General features: G+C 44.1%; 1 protein-coding gene across 2 annotated transcripts in view; it reads left to right on the top strand.

Annotated features, from left to right (window-relative positions):
• The first annotated feature begins 481 nt into the window (after window positions 1-481).
• BCO1 (beta-carotene oxygenase 1) overlaps window positions 482-13,944 on the top strand; it is a 41,812-nt gene continuing 28,349 nt past the window's right edge. Inside the window, exons 1-2 of one of the 2 annotated variants that reach the window (XM_036346902.1) lie at window positions 482-727; window positions 6,564-6,692. In XM_036346902.1, the coding sequence (XP_036202795.1) occupies window positions 637-727; window positions 6,564-6,692 (220 nt within the window). In that variant the 5' untranslated portion in view covers window positions 482-636. The remainder of the gene's footprint in view (window positions 728-6,563; window positions 6,693-13,944) is intronic. The other variant, XM_036346904.1, reaches the window with a different exon arrangement.

The following is a 13,944-nucleotide window of genomic DNA, read 5'->3' as shown; positions in this document are numbered from 1 at the left end:
AGTTGCTCTTTATATATGAATTGGGGGGTGGGGATGGAGAGTGGGGTAGGAGGCTCAGGAACCTTTATTTAAAACCGAACCAAAAAGTCCTTTCCCATCTCTGCAGAACTTCTCATGATGTGCAGCAGGGATTCACATGATTAGCGTGCTCTTGGCACTCCCTGATTCCAGGTGTCTTTTCTTCTTCTTCTTCTTCAAGACAATATGAGTGCTCATCATTGAGTCCAGGTGTCTTTGATGGTCCTGACAGCCTCTCTCCTGATTATAAACCACCCCCACCTCCTGGTCGGATTATTTCAGATGGCATACCCAAGCTGAATGCACTGCTAAATTATCTCTCCAATCTAAGCCCAGCAAGAAACTAGCTTTTCTCCCTTAAAGCAAAAGTGGAACTGAAAATTGAGAGACAATAGGAGGATTAAAGATTAACTAGGACATGTGGCTGGGGAATTGACATTTGACCAAACATAAGAAGCCCAGGTGCAGCTTCCCCCTGGTAGGTGAAGAGATACCAGGCACTCAGAGAGGGAAAAGCCAAGGGAGAAACAGGGCACACCAGAAGGGAAGCTGCCGGAGGCGCAAGGAGGAGCCAGGGAGCAGTTGCCTTGAACACAGAGGAGCTTCTGCTCACTGTCAATGCCACTCTCCCTTGGGGCCTGTGCGATGGAGGTACTATTTGGCAGAAATAAGAAAGAACAACCAGAGCCTGTGAGGGCCAAAGTGACAGGTGAGTGTTTTGTATAAATGATTGGCTCCTCTGATGTTTAGATGTATGCTTTTTTCTGCTTTTTAAAGTTATTTCTGGAAAACAGTACCTGGGAAAAAATGACCCATAAACCAGACACATTCTCTGTGACAATCTAGGTGTGCTTTTGTATATTATAACTCGGTTAATAGAGAGGGAACTGTCCTCACTATTTCCAGGAGAAAAGTCCCAGGAATGCTGCATCTGGCATATACTGGTATACAACGGGATTATTCTGCAAAATGTGGCCCATTCCAACTGGGTGCTGTATTTGTGCAAATGTGTGTATCCTGAATTAATTTCAAAGTGGTGTGAGAAGTGGGGCGAGTTCCCACTCCTGCATGTGCTCACCCGAAGGCATGGGGAACCTGATGTGGTGTCCTCCCAGATACCACAGGGGTGGTTTGGGCATGGAGTGCCTGCAGAGCCAAAAGACCCATTCCTTGTGTCTCCTTTATTTCTCTGGCTTTCTCCTCTTCTGCATTGCAACTTGACTTTCTGGTACCGTCTTGTTTAGATTCTACATACAGGCTAGTGACTGGGTCTGAACTCTCAGATCCCCAGCTTGTCTTTTGCTCTGTGTTCTGGGAACAGCATGTGGGGCAGCTCATGTTCAAAGTTCATCTTTGGAGAAATTAACTGGATGTTTTACGTGAGGAGAGGAAAACAGTGAGCATTCTTTATGAGGAAGGTCAGATTGGAGCTTTTCATCTGAGAATTTGCCTTGGAAATTGCATAGTGCTCAATAAATGTTGTTCCTATGTATCTATGACATTAACTCTATGCTCCAATTCACCTCTCACCTGCTCCTTCATCCTGGGTCTCTCTGAATAGTCCCCCCAAGGGGACTTAGTGTCCCAAGGGAAGAGACTTACCTGGCTTTTTTCCCCTCCCCTTTCCTCCTTATTTTTTTTAAAATAAATCTTTATTGTTTAGATTATTACAGTTGTTCCTCTTTTTCCCCACATAGCTCCCCTCCACTCAGTTCCCACACCACCCCCTGCCCTTATCCTCCCCGCACTGTCCTCGTCTATATATGTGTACGATTTTTGTCTAGTCTCTTCCCACACCCCCACACCCCCTTCCCCCTGAGAATTGTCAGTCCACTCCCTTTCTATGCCCCTGATTTGATTCTATTCACCAGTTTATTCTGTTCATCAGATTTTTTTATTCACTTGATTTTTAGATTCACTTGTTGATAGATATGTATTTGTTGTCACTTTGTTGTTCATAATTTTTATCTTTACATTTTTCTTCTTCTTCCTTTTCTTAAAGAATATCCTTCAGCATTTCATATAATACTGGTTTGGCAGTGATGAACTCCTTTAGCTTTTTCTTATCTGTGAAGCTCTTTATCTGACCTTCAATTCTAAATGATAGCTTTGCTGGGTAGAGTAATCTTGGTTGTAGGTTCTTGCTAGTCATCATTTTGAATATTTCTTGCCACTCCCTTCTGACCTGTATGGCTTCTGTTGAGAAATCAGCTGACAGTCATATGGGTACTCCCTTGTAGGTAACTGACTGTTTTTCTCTTGCTGCTTTTAAGATTCTCTCTTTGTCTTTTGCCCTTGGCATTTTAATTATGATGTGTTTTGGTGTGGTCCTCTTTGGATTCCTTTTGTCTGGGGTTCTCTGTGCTTCCTGAACTTGTAAGTCTATTTCTTTCACCAGGTAGGGAAAGTTTTCTGTCATTCTTTCTTCAAATTGGTTTTCAGTATCTTGCTCTCTCTCTTCTTCTGGCACCCCTATAATTTGGATGTTGGTATGCTTGAAGTTGTCCCAGAGGCTCCTTGCACTGTCTTCATATTTTTGTATTCTTTTTTCCTTTTGCTTTTCCGGTGGGTGTTTTTTGCTTCTTTGTATTTCAAATCTTTGACTTGATTCTTGGGATCCTCTAGTCTGCTATTGGATCTCTGTATATTATTCTCTCTTTTTTAATTTTTAAAATATATTTTATTGATTTTTTTTACAGAGAGGAAGGGAGAGGGATAGAGAGTTAGAAACATCGATGAGAGAGAAACATCAATCAGCTGCCTCCTGTACACCCCCCCTACTGGGGATGTGCCCGCAACCAAGGTACATGCCCTTGACCGGGATCGAACCTGGGACCCTTCAGTCCCCAGGCTGACGCTCTATCTAGTGAGCCAAACCAGCCAGGGCTGTATATTATTCTTTATTTCAGTCAGTGTATGCTTAATTTCTAATTGATCCTTTTTCATATCCTTGAGGGTCTCACTATATTTCTCGGAGGTTTCTAGAAGATTCTGAGTAACCTTATAATCGTGGTTTTGAACTCTATATCCAGTAGTTTGCTTTCCTCCATTTCTGTCATTTGTGACCTGTTTCTTTGTCTCCACATTTTGGCTGCTTCCCTGTGTTGATAGAGCGGCTTTGTGTGCTAGGTGTCCTATAGGGCCCAGTGGCTCAGCCTCCCTAATTACCTGAGATGGACACTCTTGGTACACCCCTTTGTGGGCTGTGTGCACACTCTTGTTGTAGTTATGCCTTGATTGCTGTTAGTATCCCTAGGAGGAATTGACCTCCAAGTCAATTGACTGTGAGGACTAGTTGTGTCTACAATGGGAGAACTTCCATGCTGGAGACACCCTTACGGGGCAGGATTTGCTTCAGTGGGGCTTCGGAGCTCACTGAGTCTGCCCCCTTGAGTGTGTCTCTTATGGATGGGAAGAGTTGTAATCTGGATTGTCTCACTCTGACCACTGGGTAGACTGGCTCTTGAATCTCCAAAGAGGTACAAAGTCAGCCACTGCCTGAGGCCACCCAGCAGGAACTACAGAGAGATCTGCAGATTCCTCCTGTTTGTTTGGGGTTTGGAGGTGCCCAGATGAGGCACAGCTGTGAAGGAATGCAGGCTGCTGATGAGCCTTAGGCCTTCTTTTGGAAGCTCTGGGATTCTCTGACCCAGCTACAGTTTAACAGGTTTTTAGGCGGAGAAAGGCCAGGCCATTTGTATGCAAAAGCCTCTGCTCACAGCTTGGGTGGGGTTGTAAATTGGGTGGTGCGGGGTATCAGGGAGTCACCAGGGCGGAGCAAACTACAATGGCTACCAGTCTGCTCTGCCTTGGAGAGGTCCCGGGGTCTGTGTCCCGCGGCCCTGTGTAGGAACAGTGAACACTGCAAGCACCTCTGCGAGAAAGTTGCCCTCACATTCTGGCCCAATGCCAGACAGTATAGTTTCTCTCCATATGAGTCTGGGTCCCCAAATTCTTGCCCAGAACTGGAGTTCAGAGCAGTTGGGAGCTTGTATCTCCCACCCGATTGAAGACAACAGCCCCTTTCACGCACGTCTCTGTACCTCCACACTTCCACACCTCCACTCCTCCTACCGAACTCAATGTGCTTTTCTCTTTCCTTCTAGTTGTAGAATTTCCACTCAGCCAGTCTTCCCGTGGTTCTGGATGATATTCGTTTTGTCTTTTAGTTGTAGTTTTAATGTGGTTGTGTGCGGCAGCAAGTTCAGGTGTTTACCTATGCCGCCATCTTGGTTGTCTCAGACCTTTCCTCTGTATTTAGTCCAATTCAGAGTCCTATCAGTTCTGTCATCCAAGTCTCTTTGCTGTCCACACTCCATAGCACAGCCAGAGACAACTTTCAAAATCCTAAATCTGAGCATATTTCATTGATATGAGATGTTCAGAAGAGGCAGATCCTTAAAGACAACAAGTAGATCAGTGGTTGCCCAGGGACTGGGGCTGGGGAGTGGGAATGACTAATGTGTGGGTACAGAGCTTCTTTTGGGGGGTGATGGAAATATTCTGGAATTAGATAGTGGTGATGGTTGCACAATATTGGAAATATACTAAAAACTCCTGAATTATACACTTCAAAATGGTGGATCTTATGTTGTGTGAATTTTCTGAATAAAAAAAAAATTGCACCCATCAGCAGACGAGTGGATTAGAAAACTGTGGTACATCTACACAATGGAATTCTACGCTGCTGTAAAAAAGAAGGAATTCTTACTATTTGAAACAGCATGGATGGAACTAGAGAGCATTATGCTAAGCGAAATAAGCCAGTCAGAGAAAGATAAATATCACATGATCTCACTCATTTGTGTAATATAATGAACAACAAACTGATGAACAAAAATAGAGCCAGAGACACAGAAGTATCAAACAGACTATACAACCTATGAAGGAAGGTGGGAGTGGGGTGAGGGGGGTAAGAGATCAAACAAAGGACTTGTATGCATGCATATGAGCAAAACTAATCAACACAGACAGTAGGGGGGTGAGGGCTTGTGCTTGGGGGTGGGGGTGGCAAAGGAGAGGTCAATGGGATAAAAAGAAGACTCATGTAGTACTTTAAACAATAAAGAATTAAAAAAAAAATTGCAGCCCGGTCAGCATGCCTTAGTGGTTGAATGGCGACCTGTGAATCAGGAGGTCACAGTTCAATTCCAGGCCAGCACATGCCCAGGTTGCAGACTCAATCCCCAGTGGGTGGTGTGCAGAAGGCAAGGTGATCGATGCTTCTCTCTCATCTATGTTTCTATCTCTCTCTCTCCCTTCCTCTCTTTCTAAAACAATAAAAACATATATTTTTTTGTAATGTCAAAAAGAAAAAAATCTGATCCTGCCCTGGCCAATGTGGCTCAGCTGATTGGAACATCATCCCGAACACCCAGAGGTTGCAGGTTTGATCCCTGGTTTGGGTGCATGTGGAAAACAACCTGCAGATGTTCTCTCTCACATTAATGTTTCTTCTCTCTTTCTCCCCCTCCCTTTCTCTCTAAAATCAGTAAGCATATCCTCAGGTAAGGATTTAAAAAAGTCTGATCCTATTATTCTCTGTTATAACCGTCAAAAGTGTCCCATTCTTCTGAACATAAAATCAAAGCCCTTGGAGTATGGTCTTGTTGACCTTTGTCACTTGGCCCCTGTTTACCTCTCTAACCTCAATACTTATGATGTTCTCACTCAAATTACAGTCCAGCCCTGACCGGTTTGGCTCAGTGGATAGAGCGTCGTCAGCTTGTCCAGCACATGAGCAGAGCAGCTCCCAGCAGGAGAACAAAGCCCTCAGGGGATGTGGGTGGGGACCAACACCATCCGCTACAGTACTCTATCTTTGGAGCAGTGCTGTCCAATAGAAATATAATGCATGCCATATGTGCAATTTTCAGTTTAATAATATCCACATTCAGAAAAGTAAAAAGAAACAGGTGAAGTTAATTGTAGTAGTATATTTTATTTTGCACACCAAACATATCCAAAATATGACCAGTTTGACATGTAATCAATATTTTAAAAATTGCTAATGCAATATTTTGTATTTTTTCATAGTCCCTGAAACCCGGTGTATATTTTATACTTACAGCACATTTCAGTTTGGACTAGCCACACTTTAAGTGTTTAATCGCCACAGGGGGCTGGAGGCTACTACCATACTGGATTGCACAGCTCTAAAATGTTATTTCCTCAGGCAACTTTCCCTCCAGTCTCATCCAAGTTGCTTCCCCTAGGAAGCAGCTCTCACCGTACTGTACTCCCCTCACCCCCTGGCTGCATCTTGCATTGCCTTTAGCACAGTTCATTTTGACTGTCTGTTCATTCTTCTGTCTCTGTCTCTCAATGGACAGAGAACAACTTAAGGACAGGGGCGATGCCTCTTCTTCTTGGTCTCCTCAGGGATGGCACCATATCAGGCATATGACACACTTTCTGGAAATGACTGCTAGGTAAATGAATGGATGTAGTGAGTGGTATGACCTCAATTCCTTTCCATGGTCATTTCTCCTAGCTTTTTGGTTTAGACATGGAAACTGGAAACTAAACATTCTTTCTCTTAACAGGCAAGATCCCAACCTGGCTACAGGGAACACTGCTTCGAAATGGGCCTGGGAAGCACACTGTGGGGGAGACCAGATACAACCATTGGTTTGATGGCCTAGCCTTGCTCCACAGCTTCACAATTAGAGATGGTAAAAGCACTATATTAGTTTTCTATATGATGTAACAAATGACCATGAATTTAGTAGCTTCAAATAATACAAATTAAATTTTTTTTATAGTTCTGGAAGTTGGGAGTCTAAAATGGATTTCACTGGGCTAAAATCGAGGTGTTGGCAGAGCTGCATTCTTTCAGGGCTCTAGGAGATAATTCACTTTCTTGTCTTATCCATCTTCAGAAGCTACCAGCATTCCTTGGCTTATGGTCCCATCTTCCTCTTCAAAGCTACCTCTCTCTCTTTCTCTGTTTCTGTCTCTCTGATTCTGTAATCACATATCCTTCTCTGACTCTAACCTCCTTATCTCCCTCTTATAAGGATCTTTATAATGACATTGAGCACATCAGATAATCCAGGATCACCATCACTCTCAAAGTAATTAAGTAATTACCTTAATTATATATATGAAGTCTCTTTTGCCCTGTCAGGGAACATATTCACAGTTCCAGGGACTAGGACATGGACCTCTTGGGGAGGTGATTATTCAGCCCACCATAAGCATAAACCTCCCTGAAAAGGTGGCCAAGGTTCTTTTTCAAAGAGTTCAACTTGCAAAATAATATGTATTCTCAATAAGGTGGGCAACCACAGGCAGAAGATTACAGGCTTTGGAATCAAACATGCATCAAATCAAAATAGGGGGAGTACAGAGCTGAAAAGATCAAAGTCGAATGTATTGCTCAGGAGAGCCATGTCACTCAAGTAATACATTCAGTAGCTCTCCCTGAGTGGACACAGAATATAGGGCAGAAAGTAGGGAGTGCCACCGATAAGGCGAAATTCTGATTTCAGGGTACTGGCTCAAGAAGTGGATTGTAGCCCTAGCAGGTTTGGCTCAGTAGATACAGCGTCTACCCACAGACCGCAGGGTCCCGGGTTCAATTCCCGTTAAGGGCACATACCTCAGTTGCAGGCTTGATCCCCCACCCTGGTTGGAGACCATGTGTGGAGGCAACCAATCAATGTGTCTCTCACACATCGATGTTTCTCTCTCTGTGTTTCTTCCTCTCCCTTCCACTCTCTAAAAATCAATGGAAAAATATCCTCAGGTGAGGATTAACAACAACAAAAAGTGGAGGGTAAACTCTTTGCTGTTGGCCACTGGCTGGTTTATGTCACAGTAGCATGAGCTGAGTTCTCCAAGAGGCCCAGGATGGCTTGCATGAGGCTTTAATAAGCTCAGGGGCACATGGTGGGAAAATTCATGTTTAAGAACTTCAGCTCGGTGAACTTTTTCTTTAACCCCTGTGCTTTAGGCTGGGCAATCTGTGGTCACTCATCTCCCTTGGCCTCAGCAGTGAAAAGAGCATAATCATCCTCCCCTGATTGCTGTTGTGATGCTTAGAAGTATAGATGACTAGCAAGGGCCTGACACCTGGGAGACGCTCAGTAGATTAAAAACCATCATCACTATTTCTGGGTTTGAATCCCAGCTCCACCATCCTAGCTAACATGCACCTATGTTGTGTGACCTTGGCCAAATATCTCATAGAGTTGCTGTGGAATTTAAAGGCATTAATATGTGTAAGGAGCTTTGTATAATATCCGGCATATAATCCATGCTCAATAAGCATTAACAATTATTTTTGCATAACTATTATTTCTTCCAAGCCAGTCAGCAATTATTGACTTTATGCCAGCTATTTGTTCAAACGTTTCAGGAATGGAGATACTATTTGTGAAAACCATGAGCTCTGTTTGCAAAAACTTAGACATTTGACTCAGACTGAGCTGCAGAGAGGGTGGTTCCATATTTCCTGATAGCCCCAAGCTCTAACAATCTCCTCCTTTACTAGACAGAAGTCACCAATGGTTCTGGGGGGAATAAATACTGTGCTGGCTGAGGTGCATAAAAGGTGGCTTCCTTTCTGTGAGGCTCTGCCTCACCAGCCTGCCAGGTCCTCTGTGGCCATGTCTGGTGCTCATGTTGATGCTGTAGGAGGTGTTCTGGTCCCCTCTTTGCAGGTGCAGAAATGGAAACTTTCGAGAGGTTGAGTGACTTATCCAGGTTGGGCTGAGGTCTCAACTCGTGTTGTCTGGAGTTTAGTTTGCAGCCATCCCCCTCACACACACACACACACACACACACACACACACACACACACCCATACCTGAGAAATAGCAGGTTGCTTAAGTGGCCCCCTCACAGCTTACCAAGCAGTAGCTCTGGCATCCTTCCATAGAGACTCCCAGGGACAAGGGAACCAGCAGGGAGTGGCCGAGCCATGGCTGTCTTATGGAAGCATGGGATAAATAAGCAAACGACCAAAGTTATCCCATGCTGTTCAGGATTTCAAAAGCTTCTAGTAGGTTTTCAAACTAAAAATTCATTGTCAAAGGTAAGAAGTTATTTTATATCCTTTTATGAGATGGTCAGACAGGTGTGACCACAAGAGGAGACACAGAGAAGCTCAGGAAACAAAGGTTATTATACTTACAGGTCCTAGGGACAGGAGGCAAAGTACATCACGCAAGGCCACATAGGAAAACACCAGGGTGGTCAGGAGGCAGAAGACAGGACAGGGAAAATGCTTAGGCCACGGCCTTTATTGCGGTTTCGAGGGAAAGGCAAGACAGAGCAGGATTGGCTCATTATGAATAATTCAATGGACTTTGGGCTATGGTGGTGGTCTTTAGTTGCCTGGCACCTAGCCCTGCGATGGTTAAGGCAGAGGAATATTCGCTCCTGGGGTGTAAGAACCAGATAGAACCTCCTGTCTTCCATCTGATTCTGAATTAGTTTGCATATCAAAGACATCCTGGGCCCATTGCTACCTCTAAGAATTGGCTAGTCTAGGGAGGGACAGTCTCTCCCCAGCCAGAAAGGTATTTTAAGATGTCAAAACATCACACTACACATGGATGCATTGAAATGATATAATTGTATAAATGGTGCAACAGTAATAAAGTTAAACAATTAGAATAGATATAATACAGTAGCATGAAAGACAGTTTTATTCATAATCTGAAACTGGGTGGAAAATGGGAAGTATGGAGAGAACACCCAGTTACTTCCCTTGTCCTGTTCTTGCCCTTTAAAGAGAGGCACTTTAAAACTCTTTATGGAGCTGAAATGACACAAATAAAGTAAAGATTGTTTTGGTAGAAGGAAGCAATCCTTTCCCACCCATCTCTTCAGTACTCACTACAAGAAGTGCTTGCTGGCCACTGGCCTAAGTGCTTCATGCCCATTCACACCTCAGCCCTCACTATAGTTTCTGAAGTAGGTACTACTGTTATTATCTCAATTTTATAGTGAGAGTCTAAGGCCAGAAAGGCCAAGATTCTTGTCCAAATGCACACAGCTAAAATGTGGTGGTGGTCAGATATAAACCCAATACTCTCTAAATCCAGAATCCCAACTCCCAATCATTATTCAGTTCTGCCCCCATTACCCCATCCTGCCAGCTACCATCCCTCCCCATCTCCCCAGCCCAGTCCTCTTGGGCCTGCCAGATGGTCAGTGTTGGTGTGGCACAGCCTGGCCTCCTCTCCTCTCCTCTAGAACTCTCAATGGCTCCCCATTGTCTAACAATAGAAATACAAACCCAAAGTGATAAGTATACTATACAGGACTCAAGAGGGCATGCACAGGGCAAGTGGGGTTCTTGGATTTGTAGAGAACACAAAGTCAGTTTTTCTCAAAAGGTGGTTTGTGAACCTCCTGCACTGGAACCCCCTGGGATGCTAATTAAAGCTACAAACACACACACACACACATATACCGCCACCACCACCACCTTCAGAGATTCATAATCCTGAAAGTAGGGCCAAAGCATCTGTTTCTAGCATGTTTCTAAAATGTTTCCCAGATGACCCTGAGCATACAGAGGTTTGGAAAATGCCTCCACCGAGGACCTCCAGCCTGGCTGCCCAGCCCCACCCACCCAAGCTTATCAGGGTGCTATGAGGTGGGGCTCAGACTCTTGAAATTTTTAAAAGCACCAGGTGATTCTAGTATACAGCCATCATGGAGAACCTATGTTAGTGCCAAACCAATAAGACTTTGGAGCAAGAAAACAAAAAGACAGAAAAATGACGTGTGGCCTTCAGCAGAGGCCTGAGAAGAAATGCTTTAAAAAAACAAAGATTTGCAGAACCAAGATGGCGGCATAGGTTAACGCCGGAGTTTGCTGCCTTGAACAACTACTTCAAAAGTGAAACTAAAAAACGAAACGGACATCACCCAGAACCACAGGAAGGCTGGCTGAGTGGAAGTCCTACAACTAGGAGGAAAGAGAAACACATACGGACACTCAGAGGAGGCGCAGTGCTGAAGTCAAATTCTGAGGTGCGGAGTGCGCGGAGCGGGCTGGTGGCAGAGGGCGTGGTTGGCGTTTTCAATCGGGAGGGAGTCGCAGAATCTGAGCTCCAGATACAGGCGAGTCTTTAGGGACCCAGACTCAAACGGGAGAGGCGGGACTGTCTGGCTTCGGTCAGAGCGAGTGCAGCTTTCTCTCCGAGGTTTGCAGCTGGTGCTGGGACTCAGAGAGGCAGAGCCCCTGGGGACAGGACTGAGAGTCGCCATAACTGCTCTCTCCAGCCCACCCTGTTGATCCTGTGCGACCTGCCCCGCCCAAGCCCTGCACAGAGGCATTTGCTGGATAGCCTCAGGCAAAGGCTAGATTAGCACCTCCCTAGAGGACAGAAGTTCTCTCACTGCAGACACAGCTGATTCTCATAGCCACTTGGCCTGGAGGTCAAACCCTCCCTGGTATTAGCTACAACAATCAAGGTTTAACTATAAGACTGCGCACAAAGACCACTAGGGGGTGCACCAAGGAAGCATAACAAAATGCGGAGACAAAGAAACAGGACAAAATTGTCAATGGAAGATATAGAGTTCAGAACCACACTTTTAAGGTCTCTCAAGAACTGTTTAGAAGCCACCGATAAACTTAATGAGATCTACAAGAAAACTAATGAGACCCTCGATGTTATGATGGGGAACCAACTAGAAATTAAGCATACACGGACTGAAATAACGAATATTATACAGACTCCCGACAGCAGACCAGAGGAGCGCAAGAATCAAGTCAATGATTTGAAATGCGAGGAAGCAAAAAACACCCAACTGGAAAAGCAAAATGAAAAAAGAATCCAAAAATGCGAGGATAGTGTAAGGAGCCTCTGGGACAGCTTCAAGCGTACCAACATCAGAATTATAGGGGTGCCAGAAGATGAGAGAGACCAAGATATTGAAAACCTATTTGAAGAAATAATGGCAGAAAACTTCCCCCACCTGGTGAAAGAAATGGACTTACAGGTCCAAGAAGCGGGGAGAACCCCAAACAAAAGGAATCCAAAGAGGACCACACCAAGACACATCATAATTAAAATGCCAAGAGCAAAAGATAAAGAGAGAATCTTAAAAACAGCAAGAGAAAGAAACTCAGTTACCTACAAGGGAATACCCATACGACTGTCAGCTGATTTCTCAACAGAAACTTTGCAGGCCAGAAGGGAGTGGCAAGAAATATTCAAAGTGATGAATACCAAGAACCTACAACCAAGATTACTTTATCCAGCAAAGCTATCATTCAGAATTGAAGGTCAGATAAAGAGCTTCACAGATAAGGAAAAGCTAAAGGAGTTCATCACCACCAAACCAGGATTATATGAAATGCTGAAAGGTATCCTTTAAGAAGAGGAAGAGGAAGAAAAAGGTAAAGATACAAATTATGAACAACAAATATGCATCTATCAACAAGTGATTCTAAGAATCAAGTGAATAAATAATCTGATGAACAGAATGAACTGGTGATTATAATAGAATCAGGGACATAGAAAGGGAATGGACTGACTATTCCTGGGGGGGGAAGGGGTGTGGGAGATGCGGGAAGAGACTGGACAAAAACCGTGCACCTATGGATGAGGACAGTGGGTGGGGAGTGAGGGCGGAGGGTGGGGCGGGAACTGGGAGGAGGGGAGTTATGGGGGGGAAAAAAAGAGGAACAAATGTAATAATCTGAACAATAAAGATTTAATTAAATAAAAAAAAAATAAAATAAAATAAAATGATTTCAAAATAAGGCATTTCATAAAGCAGGCATAGAGATGCATGAATCCAGGTCTCCCTCAACAATATAGTCAATAATTTTCTTATAAGAGTCAAAGTTGTCCCATGAGGATTGGAACATGGGAATTCTAAGAACCAGAGTTGCCAAGATTTACAGACAAGAGAGATCTTGAGAATTTAGCCTTTGCAAGCTTTTTCAATTGTTATAGCTCCAAGGATTGTTAAACCTTTGGAAAGTTAGCTGACCAACATACACACACACACACACACACACACACGCGTGTGTGTGTGTGTGTGTGTGTGTGTGTGTATAGCCATTCCCCTCCCCCGAAACCAGATCTTATTATAGAAGATTCCAAGCAGGAGACTGTTTACTTGTTTTCCTTTAGAACAGTGGTTCTCAACCTTCCTAATACTGTGACCCTTTAATACAATTCCTCATGTTGTGACCCCCAACCATAAAATTATTTTCATTGCTACTTCATAACTGTAATTTTGCTACTGTTATGAATCATAATGTAAATATCTGATATGCAGGATGTGTTTTCATTGTTACAAATTGAACATAATTAAAGCATAGTGATTAATCACAAAAACAATATGTAATTATATATGTGTTTTCCGATGGTCTTAGGCGACCCCTGTGAAAGGGTCTTTTGACCCCCAAAGGGGTCGCGACCAACAGGTTGAGAACCGCTGCTTTAAAAGGAATGTGGCTAATTGGACTCTTCCAGGAGTGGGGGTGGGGTGGGGTGGGGTGGGGGGTGACTCCTTCTTTAATGTCAGCCTTGAGCAATTCCAGAGACATTTTCCTGTGACTCCAAGTGCTCCGTGCTCTGGGGCTGGTTGTTTACATGAAATGGGCCGCCTGGATTGGGTGTTTGCATTTCAAGTAAACAGAATTCAACATTTTAAGTAAAGCACCACAGGGCCAAAGCACCTTAGCCAGTGCCTGTGGGTGGTGACTCTCAGAGAGAAGCCAGGAAAGAACAGGCCAGTTCAAGGGGAGACTAGGATGTCCCTAGAGCAGGTTCTGTGTAGCATTTGGTTAAAGACCAGTGTGTGTAGCCTCACCAAGCCCTAACTGATCCTTCTGCCTCCAGGATTTTGTCTGACAATCCAGAATTTCAGCAGTCGTCAGTTATCAATGTGTGACAATGGCCCAAAGCCTTGTCCACTCTACTCTGCATCTCAATAGCATAGGTA

The sequence above is a fragment of the Myotis myotis genome, unplaced genomic scaffold (assembly GCF_014108235.1).
Source record: "Myotis myotis isolate mMyoMyo1 unplaced genomic scaffold, mMyoMyo1.p scaffold_m19_p_19, whole genome shotgun sequence".
Classification (NCBI taxonomy): Eukaryota; Metazoa; Chordata; class Mammalia; order Chiroptera; family Vespertilionidae; genus Myotis; species Myotis myotis.
Note: the sequence above shows the minus strand (reverse complement) of the source record. Positions and strands in the feature narration are given on the sequence as shown.